We start from the raw sequence: 25,142 nt of genomic DNA, 5'->3' as shown, positions 1-25,142 counted from the left end.
ATATTTATTTTAATGTTGAATATATACTTATACAATGTCGTATATATACGTAAAAAGTGACATGCATTAGCCCTTATAAGCTTATAGAAGAATAAATACGAAAAGATTTATTAATATAGACTTTTTTTTCATTTATAAAAGAATTTATTGTATGTCTAAATCGATGTAGACATAAGTAAATGAAAATATAAAAGATATATTTCTATATTTTATTGTAACCTCGATCTATTCTTGTTTTTTGTACCTCGCATCTTCGATGAATAATTAGTTTGTGTATGTTCCACATTGCTTCGTGCCTGTCTTTATGTTAAATCTCTGTGAAAATCTATAGTGAAATAATTAAAATTTTTGAGAAAGAATCTTTGTGAAAGAATTAAGAATGTTTCATTTAAGAGAATGGATACTTGGCGGGCTTGGCTCACTCGAAATAGAATGGAAAGAATAGTTGCTAACGTAAATAAGTGTCATGTATCAACAACAAGTCAGGATTAAGATACTCACTCTACGTAACTAGCAGGTGTCCCATTGCTATTAATTCATATCGCAAATTTAATTGCACAGATGCAAATAAAAAATCATAGTTATGAAACGTAATAAAACGAAGATTGTCAACTATTCCAATCTATTGGATCAGTAAACAGACTCCTTTTAGTGCTGATAAAGGGCTTTGGGACCCGTTTGTTCATAATATAAACTTTTCTCTCTTGCATGCTCACACTTTCAAATCTTAAACGTTTTAATGTTGTTGTCTTTTTTTTTTCGTTGTTTTTTCAGATTTGCGAAAAATAGGTATTGTGATGAATTCATCATTTTAATGCTCAGTACGACATATGCTAAAATTTTAACAAAGCAAATATGCTAATTAGCTCAATAGCATTTTTGATGGATAATGAAACAAACTATCAATTTTGATAAACTTATTCGCAATTAATAATCATCTTAGTGTTAGAAATTGAAACGTCTTAATGTCTGCCAGTTTATTATTATATTTGAAGATTTTAATCGCGGAAATGAGACGAACTTTGACATAAAAAAATTTTAACGTTAAATGAATGTATACATTTAAAACAGCAAATAATACATTAAAAAGCAAATAATTAGTAAATTTTAAAAAAAATTATTTTTAAAAAATGTGCGCTGTTGAAAAACTAAAAGGCTGCGTATTCAAATAAAAAAGCAGTTACCAACAAATCAGTTTTTACATTCATATTAATGGTAATTAAAAATGGACTTTTGATTGCCAATTAGTTTTATTTAAATTTCTTAAGCTTAGAGGAAATATTTTTTATCGTTAACTTTTTCTTTATCTATACACCCAGGATTTGATCTAAGTCTTTTTAAGAGAACACAAATACACAAAGTTTATGTACGTTTAATGCATCTTGCTGCTTTGGGCCCGACTTCTCGCCATAAAATTCTTTTATTATTTTTTAACAAAATTATGATCCTTCTATTTGAAGGATATTAATATACAGTGGGAGAACTGAAAATTTGCGTTTAAAAAAGTTGTCAAAAATAATTATTGATGTTTGGCAACTAAAAGTTTTCAGCATAAGAGTTTAATTGTCTTGAAATTTAAATTCCATAAGAATAAGTGTATTTATGTTTGGAATTTCCTATGACGGTTGAACACGAAGTCTTTTTTTTAAATTTTTAGTAACCTAGCCTGAATATTTTTTCCTAGCACGCATATTTGCTCCGGCACTTTAACTATGAGCTATCCGAGTAAAATTAAAGATTTCATTTATTAATATTTTTTTTTCAATTTCTCTAAAAAAACTGGTGTAAGAAATTAAGAGAATTTTCAGACTTGACCAATTATCTCTAGAACTACAGGACTGATTTTAATGAAAATTGATGTGCACATAAATTGATACAATAGAAAATAAATAACCATTCAACAATTTTAATACACACGATGATCGTGCGTAACACTTGTTGGAGTCGGGAGGTATGAAAGAGCTGTTGAAGAATAAACAAAAAAAAATGGATTAATAGGGAATATGGTCACTTCTTACAGACATACAAGGCATGCTTAATTTCATACTTGAAATAAGGCAGTTTATCATTTCCTGTGGCAATTGGCCTGACTTTTCCTGTAACAATTTCATACCTTCCGACACCAACGAGTGTTATGCAAGATCATACACGTGTATATCAATTGTTGAATGGTTATTTGTTTTGTATTGTACCAATGTATGCACATGTCAAATTTCATTAAAATCGGTTCATTAGTTCTAGAGATAATCTGTCAAGTCTGCAAATTCTCTTAATTTTATACACCTGTGTATTTTTTAATGATTCTGCTTCCATGACAGCGCAATGTAGACACAATGAAAAAAACATGTTTTTCATTATTGTATGCGAACTAAGTAGAGAGTGAGAAAACATCGCAAAATGATTCAAAAAATCTTGACAAGCTATAACAAAAAACATCGTGTGGATCGGTGACGATGATAATGAGAAAAATTTAATCTGTAACAATGAGCCTCAAGAATGAAATTTCATATTTTTGGTATTACACCTGAACTACATGACACCGGAAAGGGGCGATCGTTTAAAGGTTTCACAATTATCACTTCAGATGCCAGTAAATTAGCTTTCTAGCGTTTTTTGGGTAATTGGTAACCTTCACGTGACCAGGAAGAAATGCCACACACAGTTTACCACCTGAGCAGAAGAATTCTCACTTCATTGCTGTCCATTCGGTGAACTTGTTTTTTTTTCTCATTCACTAATTCATTTTATGCATACTAAAACTGTGATATAAAAAAATAGTAGCCGCCGATGATGAAAGTTATTAAGAAGTCTTGATGGTCTCAACAAACCATTTTGATTGTTTATGTAGGTTTCAGTGCGATTCATGATGGGCCAACATCATTTGATGGTCAACATCATCCATCATTTTCCATTATGCGTTCGCGGTTTTTTATATGGAAGCAAACTTCTATAATTCCATGATGGAAAATTCTACTTTAATACTATGATGGTTGACCATCAAGAGAAGTTTGATTCCCATGGACCAACAATCCATGATGATCTGTGATGGTCCCTGATGGTCGCAGCTATACATATCCATGATGGTTTAATGGGAATTCTTGTTGGTTCAGCAGGAATATACCATCAATAACATTTGTTTTTTTTATGTTGGCCCATCATAAATCAGACCGAATTTCTACAATAGGATGATGATTGTTCATGATCGTTCCAACATTTGATTTCTAAGAAACTATAATGGAAATTACCATCAAAACAAGTTACTATTCTTGTGTTGTACCATCATTAATCAGTTTGATTTCCTTTATTGGGGTGATGGTTACTAATGTTTGTTACTATCAAAAATATAATGGTTTAGGATGGAATTGTTAATAGTTACCATCATGATTATGTTGATCCATTTATGAAAAATCCTCAGAAATTTTGACTTGGGCTATTATACAATGATGTGGAAGATTATTAATTGTGTGGGATAGCTTTAGATAAGGTAGGGAACATAGCCTAGCATCTCCTTTCAAAAATTTAAAGTATTTTTGAGGTTTACATGTGGTTGTTTTGAGGCGTCAAGTGAGGTTTGAGGTTTATTCGAAGTTGATTTGATAAACAACTTTAAAAGATCAGCCTCCCTAGGTGTAAAATCAAGGTGCAGGAAGATGTTTCATTCACAATTGAGGTTTATGGAAATCTACTTTAGAGCAACCAGCTTTGGGAGGTTGTTTTTGAGGTATTATTTCTGATTATTTTTTTTCTACACTACAAGCAAATACATATATTTGATGCGTGAATAATTTCACTCGATCTGAATTAAAATTATTTCTGATTTAAATATGAGGTTGATATTGCGAGGTGTAAATGATGTTGAAATTGAAGTTTATTAATGAGGTTATTTTTTGTTGTGAAAATTAACCTCATTTTCTACCTCAGGTGTATCTTTTGCATGTATCAACCTCAAAAATAATTCATTTTTTTTGTAAGGGTCTCTCCAAGCTGTATGGAGGTTGCTGATAGTCAAAAAGAATCTAGATGATATTATTTTTTACCATTTGCAGAGAAAATTGATGACCCAAGTTAGATTTCTCAGCAAGATAATGCCTCCATTCACGTTGCAAAATTTTTACAGTGTTGATTTTTGATTAGCAGGATGCAGGAAATTCACTAATTTATTTTATGTATTCTAATATTTTGATATAAATAATAGTAATAGCCCATGTTGAAAGCTGTTCACGGGTATATTTATGTGTTATTACAATGGTAAAAGAAAAGAAAATAATTACTGCTCTATTATACAGCAATTTGGAAGCTTATTAATTGTGTGGGAAAGTTTCAGATAAGGTTAAAAACAAAACATAGCCTCCGGTATATAGCAGATAATAAGTAATAAATAAATAAAAATCGAAAGTGACAGTTGACCATGAGGAATGATATTATAGAAGTACTTTACCCAGGAATTTATATAAAAATTCCCAGTTTAAATGTTTTAAACCTGATAGTTTATTTTTATATTATACAAAATGTCTAACTCAAAATAAATGACTTTCTCAGAATCTGACAAATATTTCCAAACTTTCTGGATTATATGTATTTACTTTCAAGTTGCAAACGATATATTGAATAGAACATTATATACTGATTCTAAATATTTACTTACTTTGTGGAATTTCTGGTTTGTTTTTACTAGGCTTATCTGAAAAAAAAATATAAAATCGTAAATCGAAGTTTCAACAAAAAGTGAACAATATTTATAATTAATAAATTTCAAAGCATACATTATTTTCTATAAAGGTATTAACTAATTAATACAATGTAAAAATATTTCAGAATGATTGATTGATATATATATATATATATAATGGGAGAACCAATAATCTTCCGCCGCTTTCTATCAAAAATTAATAGCTTATTGTGAAAAAAAGGGTATATTATCTTTAATTCAAAGTATTCTCCGGCGTATTGTTTCTTATCCTTCTGAGAGCATTCGGATACCATGTCGGAAGAATTCCCTATCTTTCGAGCACGAATCGAGCCATTCCTTGGTTTCTTCAAATGGTGTAAATTTCTGCCCAGGCAGATCATGTGCTATAGACCGGAATAGGTGATAATCTCAACGGGGAAGGTCTGGTGAATATGGCGGATGGGGTAGGATTTCTCATTGAAGTGTTTCCAAATAGTAAAATCAATTCCCATGCAAACTTGACGTTCAATGTTTCTTGGCTTCAGTTAGTATGAAACTCAACTTCCCTGTTTTTGGGTCATTCCCAACAATTCTAAACAATATGAAATTGCATGCTGAGTCACTTGCAGTGTAAGAGCAAGTTTTTTATGCGTTTGGGATTAATCTTCTTCCAATAATTCTTCAAATTCCTTACCTTCGTATAATTTCGGCCTTCCACTGAGTTCTTTTTCTTCCGCGTCGAACTTAGCGTTTTTAAACTTCTGAAACCACTGACGACAACTTCGCCCATTTAACGCAGTCAACCAATATATATATATATATACTATATTACGGGCAATGTAAATAATTAGGCATTGTTTATAATGACCGGGCAATGTGAGAAATTATCGTATAGTAATTCAAATTTATCAAATTGCCCAATTTTAATGGTCATTATTCATAATAACTAAGCATTATGAATACTGACCTAAATAATTACATTGCCCGTAACATATATATATATATAAGTTCAAAATGAAGATAAAACAAAGGAAAATTATAGACATATGAAATGGGGGGGGGGGGGAAATAATAATGAAAAAAAATAACAAACAACTGAGAAAAAAAATTGTCTTATAGATTTTGTTTTATACTGTTTTTTATTTTTATTTTATTTTATTTTCTGTTTTGACGTGCTATTTTTACTTATTGTGTTCTATTTTATTTGTTGTAATTTTTGTAATAAAAAAAAATTAAAAAATATTTTTTTTGAGTGATCCTCACACTATTGTATTGATATATTTTGCTTTGGCTATATTGATACAATATCAGAAAGCACTCTTTTTTGCGGATATAATCGTGTGGGCTGATAAAAAGATTATATCTTTTATTTTCCGGATTTTTTAAAAACATTTCATCCATATTTCTTTCTTTCCCCAGTTGTTTTTAATTCATTATTATTCCCCCCCCCCACTTTTTCATATGTCTATAATTTTCCTTCTCTTTATCTTCATTTTGAACTTATCTAATGAGTTCTGTTTACTTGCAGCTTATGCGCAATAATTGAAACTTATTGTTTTTCTTCACTTTCTTCGTGTTTTCTTGTATATATATATATATATATATATATATATATATATATATATATATATATATATATATATAATTACACCTAAATTTTATTTTTGCAATACTCCAAAATTTAATTTGCTGAATTATTATTAGCATAAAATTGCACGTATAAGCCACGCCCTTTACTGATAAACCAGCAAAACTAGTTGAATTTTTCAAACGAAAACCAATGCTGTTTTAAGTCAGTTTCAAAGATACGCGTAATCTTAAGAAGGTAAAGAAAACCCTCAAAAATCATGTAAAATTTTGAATTATTCACTTTTAGAATTTGCATTGAGGAAGACAATTAACACTATATCAATGAAATTCAGTCATATATATGCAAAAAAGTCGTAAAAAATGTCGACAAAAAAGTGGGTATGTGCCAATAAAACTGAAACCTTTTCCCAAAATGCTATTCCGTACATAACCCTGTAATGTATAAATTATAATCATAACAATTCCCAGCGGAAAGAAAGGCTGTTAATTTGCTTCCAAAGTTATAACGGTTGAAAAAAGTTGATGTGTTCTGAGTTCTCAAAAATAGATACTCATTCTCAAGATTCATCAGAAATGAATGAAGAAAACAATACACAATTGGAAAATAAAAGATAAATTACCAACGAGAAAAAGGGAAAACAATGCTTGAGCAATAGTGGTAGCAGGAATGAAATCACCGCAGAATGCATTTCGAATTAATAGTTCAAACACTTTTGGTTTTCTGCATTCATGTATGGTGAGTATTCAATATGGTCACCAATCATGTAAGCACAGAAACTGTCGTCTTTTTTCCGGCGTTTTTAACAAATGGAGCTTTTAAAATAATATAAACTATCAATAAAAATATCAATAAAAACAATTAGTATAATTTATCAATGAGAAATACTATATTTAATTAAGAACCTCTGCTTTATATTTTCTATCAAACTTAATTTTCATGTGAATTTTGAAAATCTCTGCTTTTTTCAATTCCTTCTATTAGTTCACACTCTCCCTATATATATCTTGTTTAAATTTTCAATCCTTAATAAAATACTTTTCATTCATCCACTCAACTTCAAATACATTTCTGTTTTAACTTGTAGTAGATGACACTTGATGTTAGTACAGTTTTTTTCAAATATTAATTCATTAATTAAATTTAATTCATTAATTTTAGTTTTATATGGGAGAAAAAATTGTGAATATTTAATAAAAAGTAACTAAAATAAAAGTTTTCTTTGTTGACCCTAAGTAAGAATTGACTTTAATTTTCTTTTATATTACTTGTTTTTATCTGATATTAGTTTAAAAAATTCATTTTGACGATCGGTAGGGTACAAAAATTTTTTTTTACTTGTCTTTTGTTATTAATATTTCCACATGGGCCTAGCTCTTTGTTGTAGAGGCGCCACATGTGTCTCTTTTATCTATTTTTTCTGACGCTTCAATCACAAACAAAAATATATTTTGGTATTTTTTAATTATAAAAAAAATCTAATGTTTTCCAAAAAACATCTGTGAGATATTTGAAATTATATTTGTACTGAAACATGAAATTTAACAAAAATGTTGTTTGGAAAAAAGTTTTTTTTTGTTCATATTCAAAATATTTATCAATAATTAATTCTTCAAATTAAAAAAAATTAGTGATGAATAAATTGCTGTTTCGTTTAACTCGAATGAGCTGCAAATTTGTAAATTTATTCTTTGGAATGATCGTGCTTGGAAGATTATGCATATTGCCCCTATTCAATAATATATTAAAATACTAAATAACATAGTTTCACTTACTTTGAGCTAAATTAACTCAAAATAATGAAAAACGTAGAAAAAATATGTTTAATAAAAATTCTGATTCAAAAAAGTAATAGCATCTTATCTATTTTCCCACCATATAATACCAAAGTCAAAATTCTTGGTGGTCAAATCAAGTCATTTTGATGGCTTATGTTGGTTTCAATGTGATTCTCATTGGTCCAACATCATTTGATGGTCAATATCCTCAACATTTTCCATATTGTGTTCATGGTTTTTGATATGCCAGCAAACTTCCATCATTCCATTTTGCAAAATGCTACTTTAATACCATGATGGTTAACCATTAAAAGTTGTTTGATTCTCATGGACCAACAATCAATGGTGATCTGTGATGGTTCATGAGTTTTCCAACTATGCATTTTCATGATGGTTAAAAGGGAATTCTCGTTAGTTCTCAGGAATATACCATAAAAACAATTTAGTTTCCTTTCTTTTATATTGATCCATAAAAAATATGTCAGATTTCCTACATTGGAATGATGGTTGTTCATGATCGTTCAAACATTTGATTTATAAGAAACTATGATGGAAATTTCTGATGGTTCTCCATGATTAAACCATCAAAACAAGTTTCTATTCTCATGTTGGACCCTCATAAATCAGTTATAATTCCTACATTGTAGTGATCGTCACTTATGATTGTTACCATCAAAAATATAATGGTTCATGATGGAATTATGGATGGTTACCATCAAGATTATATTGGTCATTATACAGAAAACCATTTAAAATATTGACTTTGGTAACAAATCGAGTATAGATAGTTTTATTCTTATAATATTTAAAGCATGCAGTATAGTTTAATGGCTACTTGTTCTTTTCCAAACAATACAATTTATTTCCACTTGTTCTTTTTATGTCTATAAAGAAAAATGTCGATATCCTTCAACATTCAAGATAAATTGTCTCTCAAGCTTTTTTTGAAATCGATAAAATTTTACTTTTGCCACCCTTTAATTTTCACTAACGTTAGTTCACTATACACCCATCAAATCAACATTATTTAAGTTTGAAATAAATTACAGTTTTCCATAAGTTCTTAAATAGACACTTTATCGATCTAGTTAGTGATTATTGGAAAAAAAATACAAAACTGTGGTTGGTGGTTTCGACAACAAATAAAATTTCGTTGAAAGTTTCTTCTTTTGGAAAAGTAGAAAGTTTCTCTCTTTAGAATTCAACACGAATTCTGGAATAACAAGGTACATTTAGATGGTTTCTTCGAAGAAACTTTTTATCAAACGATATTTTGGAAAACATTTTTTTTCTTCTTTTAAATCTTAAAAAAATAATAATTAGTTTAAACCTTTATGAAATTAAATAAAAACACCAAATATATATATAGATATTTTGTAAATACGTCTTAAAAGAGTATTTCATTTCAAAAGCAACATCCGTTTTATTTATGTTATTATTATTCCATTAATACTGTAGAAATTGATTTTTCTTTAATAATAATTGACGCTGAAAGTTCTTACACCTTTGAACACAAAACACAAGTTAGTTGCAAGACTTTAAAAAATATGGCTGACTCAAAATATCGATTTTTTGTTTTAAAGGGAAAAAAAAGTATCTTTCATCCTTGACCGATGTTAGAATCGTTATAAGGTGTTTATTTATTTTTAAGGATATTATATCCTATATGAAGAATATCCTACACAAGGTTGAAAATAAAGCATAAGCAGACTCTAAAGTTTTGAAGAAATATATACAGTCACAAAATGTCCATTTTGCGATTTAAAACAAAGCAAAAATATTTTGCAATCTTTAGCAAAATTAACAATGCCAATAAAGCGTTTTTTTTTTATCTTTTTTTCCTTTAAAAAATTTGTTACATATGCGGAGTCTTATAGCTTTTTTTTGTAAAAAAAATCCTATTTTTGCGTCTCTATATGTTGTTTTTCTTTTGATTTTTCGTCCTATAGGAACTCTAAACCGCGATTACTCAGGGGATAGAGCATTCGCCTTCCAAACAGTTGAACCGGGTTCGAATCCCCAGCGATGGCTAGTCGAAACGAATCCGCATCCGTGTTGCACCGACCACAGTGCTGACATGCAATATTCTCAGTGGTAGAAGGATCATGGATTAGAGTCTCCTTGCAGTCAGGCTAACCGTGGGAGGTTCTCGTGATCTTCTTCTCCATGTAACGGAAATGCTGGTTAATTCCATCAAAAAAGTGCTCCTCGAAGGCAAGTTTCTCCCAACACTTTATCCAGGAGTACCCTTGTCTTCTGGATTGGATTCAAAATTACAAGACTACGCAGTTGAACATTAGTAGTCGTAAACCCAAAAATTAGGTACGCTGTTCAACGGCTGTTATAAGAAAGAATGTAACATTTATAGTCCTATTAGTCGAAACACATTTTTATTTATACGATGTTAAAAATCATATCATAATTGCTAAGAAGTAAGAGCACGTGTAGCAAATAATCGTTAAAAGAGTGAGAAATTAAGTAAGATTACGGAGTGTTGCGCTCTGGCCATCTTACATTTAATAGAAGCCGGTACTCGCCAATATAAAGCTTGGTGAATTTCAACTTGCCGCAGGGAAAATTCTTATCCAACACAATGACAGTGGCCTAACCACCGTAGACTAACCGTAGTGTAGTTGTTTTTACGATTTTACTCGTAGTAAACATTGGCTTTGGTGCTTTATTTTTTTTTTATAACCGTCGTTGAACAGTCGTTAAGAGCCGACCCAATTCTGGGTTTACAACTACCGATGTTCAACTCCGTATCCTTGTCATTTTTATTCCAATCCAGAAAACAACGGAGCTCTTGGATCAGTACCCCCAGAGGTATTGATTTGTCATGGGAACATGGAGGACTTTGTGACTCGACAGATTTAACATGCATTTGTCACCATTTTCTACACGGAGAGTCTTCGGCGGGTGAGGATCAAACCCACGACTTTTCAACAAGGGGGCCCAGTGCCCTACCAACCATGTTTTCCCGGCCCCCTGGTCCTTGGGGGGTGACTCAGTGACAGATCGGTGACCTAACCACCGTTGATTTACCGTAGAGTAGTTGTCTTTAGGACTTTATCCGTAGCAGACTCTGGCTCGGATGTTTTATTGATATCGAAGATATATATGCTTTTTTCTTTCTTTTTAAAATGTTACGAATGCAAAAGTTCCATTGAGCATAATGTATGATGCGATTTATTTAGAATTCTGCATATTCTTTTTAAAAGAATCTAACACCATAACTTTAAATTGTAACACCAATAAATAAAACTAGGTGAAATTATTTTTCTTTAAGAACTTATGGTTTCCCTATAAATTTCGTTAATCTAAAAGAAGCCCCTTCTCCTTTAAAATTAATCGTTCTTAGAAATTGATTATATCCCTGCAAGGTTTTTTTTCGATTACTCTTCTGCGGCACGTTTTCGATATTTTTTTCGATTCTTCAAGCTTCTAAATTCTTTTATCAATTAAATATAAGAAAAGGAAAAAAAGCTTCACATCCTTATTTCTTTTAAATGTTGTATTAAATTATATTTCATCGCTATTGTTAAGGCTTACTGTTAAATAAAAATTTGCAAAAAAGTATTATATAATAGCATAAACTTCATTATTACATTTAGTTAATTGTTAAATTGTATTAAATTAACTATACTTATAGTAACTTTCAGTTACTTTAATCCTATGTTGCAGAATTTTTTTTCTTTACTTATTTTTCTTGTTTTTCTCATTATTTTGTATTGATTTAGGTCAAAATAAGTGAAAAATATAATGTTTATCGCTTTAATAACTTATAGTTTTGAAATAAAGTATGAAACACTGGTGTCTTTTTTCGCGTTAAAAAAATCTTTTAAACACGGCTCACTAAACAATAATGTTTCAAATTTTCACTTATTTAGAATTATTTAAATCTTAGTGGAACAATTATTAAAGAAATATCTTTCACACATGTAACGCATGTTATAAGACATTATGTTTCGTTATATTATATTACACATGTTATGAAACATTGTTTTATTATTTTATGTTACACATATTATGAAACATTATGTTCCATTTAAATGAACAAATGTCATATTTCATTATTTTATGTAACACATGTTATGAAACATTATGCTTTATTATTTCATATTACACATGTCCTGAATCATTGTTTCATTTTTTTATGTTGCAATTGTTATAAAACATTGTTTTATTATTTTATGTTACACATGCTATGAAACATTATGCTTAATTTAAATGAACAAATGTAACGTTTCATTATTATATGTAAGACATGTTGCGGCGAATATCATTTTTCATTGGAATGAAAAATAAAAATTGAAAATATGAATTAGAGCATTTAATTAAGAACTACTGTATTAGAAAATAAAAAGCAAATAACAACTTCCTTATTTTTTAGAACACTTCACTGCCATCTCTATGCTTAAATTACAAAAGAAAAAAAATTAAATCAATGTAGTGTTATTTCTAAGAAACTATCTGAGCTTGAAAATAACGACACTGCAAAACTGAGCTGAAATAATTGCTCAATTTTATCGAAAATTACAGATTTCGTGAAAATAATTGCTACCTTTTCGCATTTTCGGACCAATTAAGAGTGCTTCACGAGCGATGTCGTAATAGAAGATTCTACAGCATTGTCTGAAATGACATGCATTATGCTCTGTTTATTTTTGGAGAAATAAAAAAAAATTCTAAAAACACATTTCTACCTCTTTATGCTGCTACTTAAGAAAACTAAAAAGAAGAAAATCTTCTGAGTGCGATTTAAGAGGTTTCATTTATTTATTTTTTTTTAATTTATACTAAAACGTGTTAATTTTATTATTAAATCCTTTTTTTGCTCGAATGTTGTAATAATCTTCATCTCTGTCCACATCAGTTTCCCCTGAGATTTTAATCGGGTGTTTTAGTTATTAGAAACTAAAGTTCATTATTTAGGGAAAGTGGTTTTCACAAGTTTTTTTTTTATAGATAATAAACACTTATTTTTTCCAATAACTTTATAATTTTAAAGCCTCTCACTTTTTCTAAAAGCATGTTTTTTTTCGTTTTATGTTCCTTTTATGATATTTTCGAGAATGAAATGGAGACAATCTTGTGAGTGGGTTTTAAAAAGGTCACATTTATATTTAAGTGGCATTAAAACTGTGAAATGTTCCTACTCTTAATCTTTTAAATCGTTATTTCTGTTTGTCTCGTAAAGATTTTAATGGTGAGTGACATTTATTAAAAAGGAGAGCTTGATAGTTTTCATAAGTGCTTTTGATATATACTGATTGACCTCATTAATTGTATACATTTGAAATGTAGAAAGTTTTCACAAAGCACCCAATTCTTTTTTATGTACAGTCTCTGCCCAATTTTTGGATTATGAATAAAATCTTAATTACCAGGTATTTTTACGTGACAGAAACAGGTTTACACTTGTGTATCAATTCGTTGTTTCATTCGTATCAAGTGTTCGTGTATCAATTGGATAACATTGTAAGGCAATGCGTTAAAAATAAATACAAATAGGAAGTTTATAAAAAAATTCAACAATAAAACCCATTACATGTGTGCTTAAATATAAAAGTATTGCCTATAAACTCGTGCAAATCATGTCATTATTGAAAAACTACAGTGCGTCTAATAATTTAATCTAATTATTGTAATATAATACCTGATATAATAAATATTCTATATTTATATACCGTCTAATTTATCCAATCGTCGAATTTATATTATATATCGTCTAATTTAACGAATTGATACACTAAGCAAAAAAATGCAAACCGGTTTCAGTCACGTAAAAACAAAAACAAACCTGTATTGTATCACCTGATCATTCAGATTTTACATAGAAACTTAATTTGGCCAGTTACTGTAAGTATATAAAAGAGAAAACAAGTCTTGTGAGGGCATTTTGAAAAGTCTGGATATAGTAGTTATAGACAATTTCAACCATCATCAATGCAAAGGTACCCCAACATCAAGAATCGAGTTTATATGTCTTATATACTAGTGAATTGGAATTGTACTTTTTATAGTGGTAGACGCACTACAGTACTCTGCCACCAGAATTATATCTGTGATAGAATTCGATGAACGGACACAAGTAGCTGATTCATTGCTGCTTTGTGAGAAGCCGAGAGAGCTGTATTAAGATGACCGTACTTTTAAATGCTGATCGTGAGAGCTGCATTAAGTTCTCGATCGGTGTCGCTCCTATGTTGTCATTAGCAGTCGAGTGTATGCAAGTCAACGTTGTGTCTTATTGAGACCGAGAAGCAACAGCGTGAGGAGGTGGATAATGTCGCAGTCTAAAGTAGCAAGTCAACTGTTTAATGGGGACCCTCCATCGTAGTGGACCTTTCTGTCAAGTCAGGCATGTTCACATCGCCTCCGAAGGTCACCCATGTGGGAAAAGGAGTTATAGACAATGTCAACCTTCATCTATGTAAAGGTACCCCAACATCGAGAATCGAGTTAATATGTCTAATATATTAGTCAACTGGAATTGTACTTTTTGTAGTGATAGACGCACTACAAAAATAATTATTATTTCTGACTCTAATTTGGCAATAATATTCATTTCTGTTTAAAATTTGTTGAACGGATACTGCAGTATCGCTTAAAAAAGGGCAAATCGTCTAAAACGGACTTGTTTTAACCAATCAGCTTCTTAAGTTTTGTGACGTCAACAAGCAGTCGTCAGATTACGTCATTTTGTTGTCTGTTCTCTTATATTTTAGTCCAAATAAATCAATCTGTTACGGACTATTTGTGTTATTATGATTTAGTTTGACAATGAGCATGTCCTAGTTTTATCCGACCCATCAGTGACAGTAAAGAATAGTGTCGAAGAACAATTTCTCGGATTCAAGAACTTAGACCAGGTAAACAGGCCTTTAAAACCTGCATGCTTTTTATACGAGTTTGCGTGATCAGTTTGTCAAATCATTCTGGTTAATTAAAGACTGTAAACTTACACTCCAGTGATTTTGTGGCAGATATCCTAGTTAGTCTTTGGTTTCCGCCATAGAGCAAAAATTTAAAAAAAAAAAAAGTTCTTATTTTCAGAACTAATGTTGATAATGAAGTAAACTCACTTATTATTTGTCTTCTGTCATTGATTACTCTCCGACTTCTAGCACAAACAAAATCACATTTATCTTCATTTCAGAAATTTACGCATATGATTTATCGTAACTATGATAACGTTTATACCAAATAATTTTTTTTTTTATATCTGATGGAGAGAAGGCATTACACCATAGTTGGTACCGTGCTGATAGTAGCTCAGTATATTAGATTTCTAATATATATATATATATATATATATATATATACATATATATATATATATATATATATATATATATATATATATATATATATATATATATATATATATATATATATATATATATATATATATACATATATATATATATATATATATATATATATATATATATATATATATATATATATATATATATATATATATATATATATATATATATATATATATACAATATTTACAATATACAATATATACAATATTTTATTTCACAAATAGTTCTCATTCCTTAATACATTCAAATGTTTAAATATTCCTCCAAGCATGCTTTAAAAAATATAAATCAGCTATTTAAAATTAGTTTATTTCAATGTTTATCAAAAAAAGAACTTCTTTAGTTATAAAAACTGCTTTTTGCTGCTTCTTCAAACGTTTTTTCCCCTTCGACGTATTCAGACAAATTATAATTGAAATGTAGAATAAAAGTTTATTTTATTTCCTTACTTAAACAAAAAGGAATCTAATATCAGGGAAAAATGTTACTCTTTTCGAAAGAAAAAGAAAAGAATCTTGGTGCGGAAAGAACATTGAATAAATTTCCAAATGACTCCATACAAGAGAAATATGTAAAAGAGCGCAATGCTAAAGAAACTGTAAAAACTGATAAATTTTTATTGCTATTTACTCAATCGAGTAAATTTTGTAAGAATATTTTATGAAATCAATAACGAGCAGCAAACCCTTACGGATTTGCAAAATTCTTTTTAGCAGTTGAAATTTCTTTTAAATAAGTTAAGCAAATTAATAATATTTGAAGAAATATATTGTTTTCAAATCTCTATAAGTGAATATTTCTAATTCAATATTTATTATTCACTGAAATTGCACATTTTTTTCAATTTAAAGTAAATGTAATACAGAGAATTTTGTTATGTTAGATTTAAGTGTATTAATATTTTTTATTTAATGCTCTTGAAAAAAAATATTATTTCTAGGAAATGTGTCTCTGATGTACATGTCTCGCTTGATCTTTCTATTTCTTTTACAATGAATGATTTCTATGAATGATTTACAAAAATTGTTTTGTCTTTTTTTTAATTTCTTTTGCAAAGAATATACAGAAAAGGCGATACAGAAAAGAAGATTTGTTGGCAAAGCATTGAAGGACGTTTTTCATCTCTTTACAAATTTGATCTGCGACACTTTTTTAAACTTTTGATACCTGAATCCCTGTATCCCTGTATAAATCCCTGTACAATTTATTTATTTTTCATTTTACAATTTCCAGAGTCTTTGACTGATTTGATATTTCATGAGCCCTACTCTAGTAATTCAACAGCTTACAAAACGAAACTATTAGCCAAAATTGAATGCTCTTTTTTTATTTTATTATTCATATTGTATTCATTTCATTGAAATAAATGATATTTCCGATTGATTTGAAATTTCACTTGAATACTATATTAGTTTTGCAATGAAATGATGTACAAGGTGTTTCTTAATGACCGCCCTTAATTTTTATTTTAAGGTTCCTCATCAAGACTGAGAACAAATAAGTACACGCTTTAGTATTGCAAACTAACACTAGTATGCAAACTAATATTTAAGCAAGGGAATCCGATCAATGCAGAAAAATGGATATACAAAACAAGACAGGTTTTATTGCCTGAGGAAACAAAAAAGAGTTGAAATACAATTATTTGAAACTCCTCCACATTTCAACCTCCAATTAAACATGTTTTGATGTCAATTTTTCCTCCTTCTTATACTGTGTTTTGTCAGATTTTGATGGCTTTCATTTCCTCGCACAAATATTAGTTTGCAATCCAATGCGTAATACATTTTTTGCTTTCATTTTAAAAAAAATATTAAAAGAAAAGATATTAAGAGCGGTGTAAACGAAACACCCTGCTTATATAATTAGTATATTATTATTTTTAAAAAAATCAATTAAAGAAAACTTTAAGGAGGTAGAAGTACACGAATTGCTACGCTCTGCTTAAGGAACGATTTCAGCAATTTCTTATTTAGTTAATATGTTTATCAGCAGATGAAGCTGATAACAATCGAAAACTATAGAAACAATATTTTTAAAATTAACTTTTAGAACAACACATGGTGCAGTCTGAAGACAAAATTAATAGATAAGTGTTTAAATTTCGGTTGAATACTCTTCCATGCAGCAGAAAACATTGCGATATTTTTTTCTTTGCTTCCATACAGCAGAGCCAGCTGTTGACGAACATTGTAACTAGTTTTAAAAATCATTGGAATTAGTTTTTTGTGTAAAAAAGACAAGCTCCCCTAAGCAGAGAACAACTAAACGAATTTTTCTGTTTTCAATTTTTTTTTTAAAATTAAATTTATCAAATCCATTTATTGATTTGCTTTATTAGTGGTTCGTACAGTATTAAAAATCGTTTTTCGACCATTACATGTAGGATGCGAACTAAATATATATTTTTAAAATGACGGATTTAACCTTTTTAGTAATTAAGGCACACATTTTGAAAATAAATCAATAAATTTATTAAATTAATTACCTAAAAGTAATTTATTAAAACAAATGTTTTTCAAAGAATTTAATGAGAAAGAATCAAATTTAGAATTCAGATTCAGAAATTAGATTTTTAGAATTTAGATTTCAAAGAATTAAATTTAGAATTCTAATAATCCACATTTTAAACCCTTTTTCGAACTTTTTCGTTATGAAAAAGGATTTTAAGAGAATTATATAGTAAACTTGTAAATGTAATAACCAGTAATTAAAGTTTAATGTCATGCAGAAAATTGCGATTTCTCAAATTAGAGTTCGCTGTAATTATAAATAATTGGTAGTGTCAAGTTTCAGACCATTAAAATTCCAAGAAATAATTTCGATCTTTCTCAACTCCTGAAGGAGATCACGAATTATGAAATTTAATACAAGTACTGTTATTTTTAATTTCTGGCAAGCATTGTTAAAGTAGAAATTTCGCGGAGTCACGTTATTTTGAACCTGTCTATTGTAATCATGTGCAAAAATAATTAAGAAAGAAAAGAAGTTTCAAAACCTCCATTAAATTCTTTTTCAATTGAGGGGACATACGGAGGAGGAAAACTAATGCGTTATTAAACTGAATTCTACTAAATTCTAGTGAATTAAAGATCACCCAACATTTGTTTCAAGAATATGAGAAATTTTAGAAAAAAAAAATAATTAGGAGTATCTGTTTTCAAAAATCTAAATGTACTAATTTATCTTATTTATCTACAATATACGAAAATCAATTTTTATTTTTGGCTTCATTTTTATAGTCTTAAAAAAACAAAATAATCCATTCAACAATTCCTATCAACACATGAAAATCGCTTTATTATTTATTATTTTATTTTTTCATCTTCAATAGCTAAATATTTTATTTAGATATATTACCTAGTTACATATAGTGAAATATATATAGCCTAGTTAGCGAAAATTAAGTTTATTTTTTGTGTTTTTTTTCCTAACGAAGAACGTATCAAATATTTTTTTTCTAAACATTTATAGTCGTTTACATTGCTTCCTCAGAAGTTCTCATTCGAAGACCTTAATAATTTAACTAAATAGGCAAAAAATTAAAATTAATATATATATATATATATATATATATATATATATATATATATATATATATATATATATATATATATATATATATATATATATATATATATATATATATATATATATATATATATATATATATATTGATACAATATTAGAAAGCACTCTTTTTTGCTAATATAATCGTGTGAGGTGATGAAAAGATTTTCATTAATTTTTTTCCCTTTTTTTCAGATTTTTCTTCCGTTTTCTTGTAATTTTTCTTTTTATTAGTATTGTTCTTTTTCCCCCTTTTTTCATTGTTCTGTAATTTTTTCCATGTTTTATCTACATTTTGAGTATATATTTTGAATATTTGAATATATATATATATATATATATATATATATATATATATATATATATATATATATATATATATATATATATATATATATATATATATATATATATATATGTATATATATATATATATATATATATATATATATATATATATATATATATATATATATATATATATATATATATATATATATATATATATATATATATATATATATATATATATAGAATATAAGTAGAATATAAGTAGTTGATTTCAAAATAAGTAGATTTTATTATTAACGTATACTATTGAAAAAATTTCACAAAAGTTAGAAATCACAACTGGCTGTTGTCACCACTAATTATTAACTATTAACTTTGCAAAAAATATCCAATAGAAAAACATGTAAATTTTCATGGCTAGCTTCGCTTTTAAAAAAAATTTTTTGAAATTTTCGCTTGTTGCAAGATATTTCGCCACTAAACTGTTCTTGTACCCCTAGGGGTACGCGTACCACACTTTGGGAAACACTGCTGTAATGAAAGGAGAAAAAAAATTACTATAAGATTCTCTAATTACTCTAATTCTCTAAGTACTCTACAGATTCTCTAATTACTCCCGCAATGAGTTTTGTGCTTGGAGTTAGAAACCAATGTGGCTTTCCATATATTTTAAACTGGTCAGAATTTAGATTTCTCGTTTATGACTAATTAATAAAAGTTATTATTATTATTTTTTTTAATCTAGACTTTTCTTTAAAAAAAATGAAGAATATACCATTTAATATGCACTTGTTAAACCATAAAAATAAACATCATTAATTTAATTCATTTTTGCAACAACAAAAACAAATAATTAAATAAATGAAACCCAAAAAGTTATGCCGTATTTTAATTTACTTTTCTCTTTTAGGATTAATAACTTAAAATTATACAATCGAAAAGTTCAATGCAAAAATTACCACTTGTGTAGAAAATGTTCGGTTATGATAATCAGTATCAATTAATTGTTTCAATCAAAATCGATTGTATGCCAGAAAGCTATATTTCTATAAAGAAATATACTAAAATATAAATTCCCTAAAATTTTACATATATTCCTTCAATAGAATATATAATTTAATGAGCGTAATTTGAGCCATGGTGGCTCAGGGATATAGAGCGCTCGCCTGCAAATGAGGTGTCCCGGGTTCGAATCCCAGCGATGGCTGTTAGATATGAATTCCGCATCTGGCTCTCTTCAACCACAGTGCTAACGTGAAATATCCTCAGTGGTATATGGATCATGGGTTAAAGTCCCATTATCATTGGGGTTGAGAATTTGGGGTTTTCCTGTCCATGTTATGTAAATGCGAATTAATTTTTAAAAAAAAGTCCTCCACGAAGGTAAATTTCTCCCAATACTTGATCTAAGAGTTCCCTTGTCTCCTGGATTGAGTTCAAAATTACGCGGTTACGGAGTTGAACTTTGGTAGTCGTAAATTTAAAACATTTGATGGGTTGTACAATGATGATCAAAAGTGAGTGTAATTTAGAAAGTAATATTTTTTTATCTATTGTGTTTCCATTTAGTGCAGGAACAACATAAATTTAACCATGCACAAAATAATAAGTTAAGCTTAAAATAAACTACTATATGCCCTTATATCTGTAATTTTTTATCAAATGCATTTCCTTTATTTTTCGTTAGTGAACAATTTAATTAATTTTCCACTATACCTTCAAACTAATTTTTCTACAAATATTTTTTTTCCATTTATATCCGATTACGTAAAAATACACAAAAGTAATCAACTACAGTTCTTACTTTCCTTTCCACTTTTAAGAAAATTACAAATCATCTCCAAATTTAACTTTTAAGTAGAAGTCCACTAAAAGAATATAAAAAGTAATTTATAAATATTCTGATTTCGTTAGCCAGCATCATTCAATTGCTTCAATCAAAATCAATTTCATACCCGAAAACAATCAGTTCCTGAAGAAGAAAAAAATATCTGAATTCCTTTAGATATCTGCACCGAAATTTCTTGAACGGAAGAAATAATCCAATAAGTGTAATTTAGAAAGTAATTATTTCTTATCTACCTTAGTTTCCATTTAGTGCGTGAACGAAATAAATTTAACCACTCGACTATCTTATTACAGTCACAAAATGAGCCCTGGGCTCTTGCAGCAGCCATTATAGCTTTTCCGAATGCGAGTATCTTTAAGCAATCTGGAAAATTTTTACATTTAATTTTAACTTAGGAGAGACTGATAAGGTTATTATGTCCAATTCGTCGAAATGAAGCTAAGAGTAAAATGTAAAGAGTCGAAACTAATTTGTTCCTAGTACGTCTTTCGTATACGTCAGTTAATGATATCACTTAACGTATGTAACATAAATGAAAGAAAAAAAAGGAATTTTTTTTACAAAAGATAAGAGGATATTGTTGAAACTTTTGAAATTCATTTGGAATGAATTATTTTTACTGTTTTTATTTAATATTTTAATAAAATGTAAATTCTTTAGCAATTAATTTTCTTTTTTAATTTAAGAAAAAAGATAAAATTCATTATTTATTAGCTGTGTAATTTTTTTAAATAGGAAATTACCAGTTAAATTTTACTTCGTACTTTATCATTGTCGATATAACAAATAAAAAATATTTCCGCAACTTTTATTCAATTTATAAATAAAATGTCATATCTTTAGCAGTTAATTATTTTTTATTTTAAGAAAAAAAGATAACATTTATTATTTTTTAGTTGAGTAATTTTTTAAATAGGAAATTATCAGTTAAATTTTACTTCGTACTTTATCATTGTACAAAATAACAAATTAAAAAAATTTCACCACTTTTTTTTAAATATTTAAATAAAATTTAATTTCTTAGTTGAATTTACTTTAAACTCAAAAAAAAATTTATTTTTTAGTTTCGAAAATTTTGATTTTATTTTAATTGGAAATTTAAATTGACTCTTTTATTCTTGTTTATTGTTATTTTTTACATTTATAGGTACATTTCCATTTATACTTGTTTTTTTATTTATATTTCGTTCTTTAGTCACTGGCATGAACTGATTTAACCCAACTTTACTTTATGTACAGAGTATTTTTTTTTTAAAAAAAATCCCCTCTGAGCATTTAATAATCCTTTTTTTCCTATTGCTTAAAAGATTATCTTTAAAATGACATGCCTCAATTTAACGTGCAGAGGAAATCTCGAATTTTTAAGTAATTTTTTTTAAATTAAAAAAAAAGATAAAATTTATCAATTTTTAGTGGTGTAATTTTTTAAATTAGAAATTACCAGTTCTTTGTACTTTATCATTGTACAAAATACAAAATATTTCCACCACTTTTATTTAATATTTAAATAAAATTTAATTTCTTACTTAGTTGAATTTGCTTTAAACATGAAAAAAAAGTAAAAAGTATTTTTTAATTTTGAATGTTTCATTTTACTTTAATTGTAAATTTTAATTGACTCTTTTTGCTTCTTTGCTGTTTTTTTTTACATTTACAAGTGCATTTTTTTCATTATGCCTGTTATTTTATTAATATTTAGTTCTATAGTCACTGGCATGGACTGATTTAACCCAATTTTACTTTATGTACAGAGTATTTGTTTTGTTTTTTTTTAAAAATCCCCCTCTGGGAATTTAATAATCTTTTTTTTTCGTTTTACTAGAACGATTATCTTTAAAATGATATATCTCAATTTATTGTGCAGAGAAAATCTAGGAACTCAAATTTTAAACTTTTCAATTATGTAAATTTTTGTGAGTCCAGAAGTTTTTATAATTTTTTTAAGGCTAAATTTTTTCTGTTGGCTGGAAGATTGAATACTTGAATCAATCACAATATATTTTCCTGAAATTCAAACTATATGCTTAAAATTACATTCGATACGGAAGTGCGTAGGATTATGTAATTTTATTGCACATTTTTGTTATAATATTTTTCTAGGAACATTCATTAAGAATGTTGCATTTCTTAAAACGTACTATTTTTGATAATATTTAGAGTGAAGAGGGTGATTATTTAGACATGCTTCTGATGCGACAAGCTGAAATATTTATATTAATCACCAAAAAAGATTTATTAATTGCAGAACTGAGAAACACCTTTATGTGCAATTGCATGACAACTAACTTCAATTTTAGGTATAAAATCGAAACAACTTCAATGATAAAGATTATTAACAGAGCTTATTCAAATTAGTTATGCATCATTCGACATAAGACAAGGATTCACGTTTTAATAAAATAAAGATTATCTGTTTTGTAAGAATTATTGATTAGTAAACTTGCTTCTCAAGTTTGTAAAAAAAATTTTATACTCTCTCAATCTCCCTAATATAAAAGAAGTCTAAGTTAGTTCTTTTCGTAGCTATATGCTTAGATAATTGCTTTTTTCGCACATTATATTGTTTCTATTAAAGCTTCAAAATGGACTGGACTCAAGATTTGTCATGCGCCATTGAAAAACAAAGATTCCATCGAATAATAACTACATAGCCGCCATTTTGTTTTGCAGCTCGTAAGTCTAATGGATTTTTAAAGTTTACTGATAACTCACAGTTAAGTAAATGTTTAATTAAGTTTTCTTTTTAATTTTGATTTATTCTAATATATTGCCAAAATTAATTCCCAAAACATTTTTCTGTCGCTTCAGTAATTTAACGCTTAAACAATTTTAAAGTTTAATAATAACTCACAGTTCAATAGTTTCATAATTACATACATTTTGATTTATTCTAAAGCCCTGCTAAAAATAATTTTTCAGTGCCTTAAATCAGTGCCCTAAACTCAATGTTTTGCAGTTCACTAATAACTCACAGTTTAATTGCTGTACAATTCAGATTTTTTTCTTCAAAATTTTGATTCATTCCGTGAAATTCTAAAAAACATTTGAAAAAAAAATATTCTGAAAATATAATGAAATTCCAAAAAAAAAAATATATTCTAAAAAACATTTTCCCACCATCACAAAGCAACTGAAGAAATTAAATGTTTTTAGATAAAAATAAATAAATTATACGTATAGTTCAAAATTCAAGTCCTAGTTTAAAAATCAAATATCTCTTACAAAAAGTACTGGTGGAATACTGAAGTAAACTAATTGCTTAAAATGATTGGAGAAATGCTCCTGAAATAGGAATTATTATTAATAATTACAAAGTTTAGAAACAAAATTTAATAAAGCTTCCTCTTATCACTCAACGTTTTAAATCTTTTAATTCAGTCCAACCTAGCCATACACAATTTATTTCTTCCCGATACAATACAGATTTGAGCCAGATAATGCTTTAATCTCATTTCTAAACTTCCTATGTTCCACGTTGCTTGCTGAATGTGTTAGGCCCGAGATATTGAATAGGAAAAGAACAATATTTATTTTTACCCCACTTCCGCAAATGGTATTTTGTTTTAAAATGAAATGGTAATGAATTATAACCCTCTGCCATTATCTTATTTAGTTTTTGTTTGTTTTTCTTTAAAAAGAAAAATTGATGGAAAACAATAATGTCCTGCCACGCTGTTTTAAAAGAAATAATAAATAGAAACACACAGATTGCTCAAATAAGAGCTCTGGTAACTGTTTTGCATAAAAAGGAAGTTCAATTTATTTTTCTTGGGGGTTCGCAAATGTGTATTTATTATTAGAAGTTACGCAACTGAGTTACAGAGAATAAGCAAATGAATTATTCTTAATATATGAAGAAACGCTACGTAGAAAACATATGATAATTTTGAATTTATTGTCCAAAAATAGTTGTTTTTATACTAATCATTAGTTATATTATCTAATTACCAATATTATTAATATTATTAACCTAATAATTATTAATAAATAACAATTATTATTAATGTATTACAACATGACCCTATATCTCCCCTTAATATTGACTCACAGTATTCAAACTTGA

General features: G+C 27.9%; 1 protein-coding gene across 1 annotated transcript in view; it reads right to left on the bottom strand.

The window, feature by feature from the left end:
- LOC107441737 (agrin) overlaps positions 1-25,142 on the bottom strand; it is a 331,154-nt gene that overhangs the window by 284,693 nt on the left and 21,319 nt on the right. The window contains exon 2 of the mRNA XM_071183001.2: positions 4,646-4,681. Within this exon, the coding sequence (XP_071039102.2) occupies positions 4,646-4,681 (36 nt within the window). The remainder of the gene's footprint in view (positions 1-4,645; positions 4,682-25,142) is intronic.

The sequence above is a fragment of the Parasteatoda tepidariorum genome, chromosome 7 (assembly GCF_982258835.1).
Source record: "Parasteatoda tepidariorum strain Cologne lab strain chromosome 7, Ptep-v5.0, whole genome shotgun sequence".
Lineage (NCBI taxonomy): Eukaryota > Metazoa > Arthropoda > Arachnida > Araneae > Theridiidae > Parasteatoda > Parasteatoda tepidariorum.
Note: the sequence above shows the minus strand (reverse complement) of the source record. Positions and strands in the feature narration are given on the sequence as shown.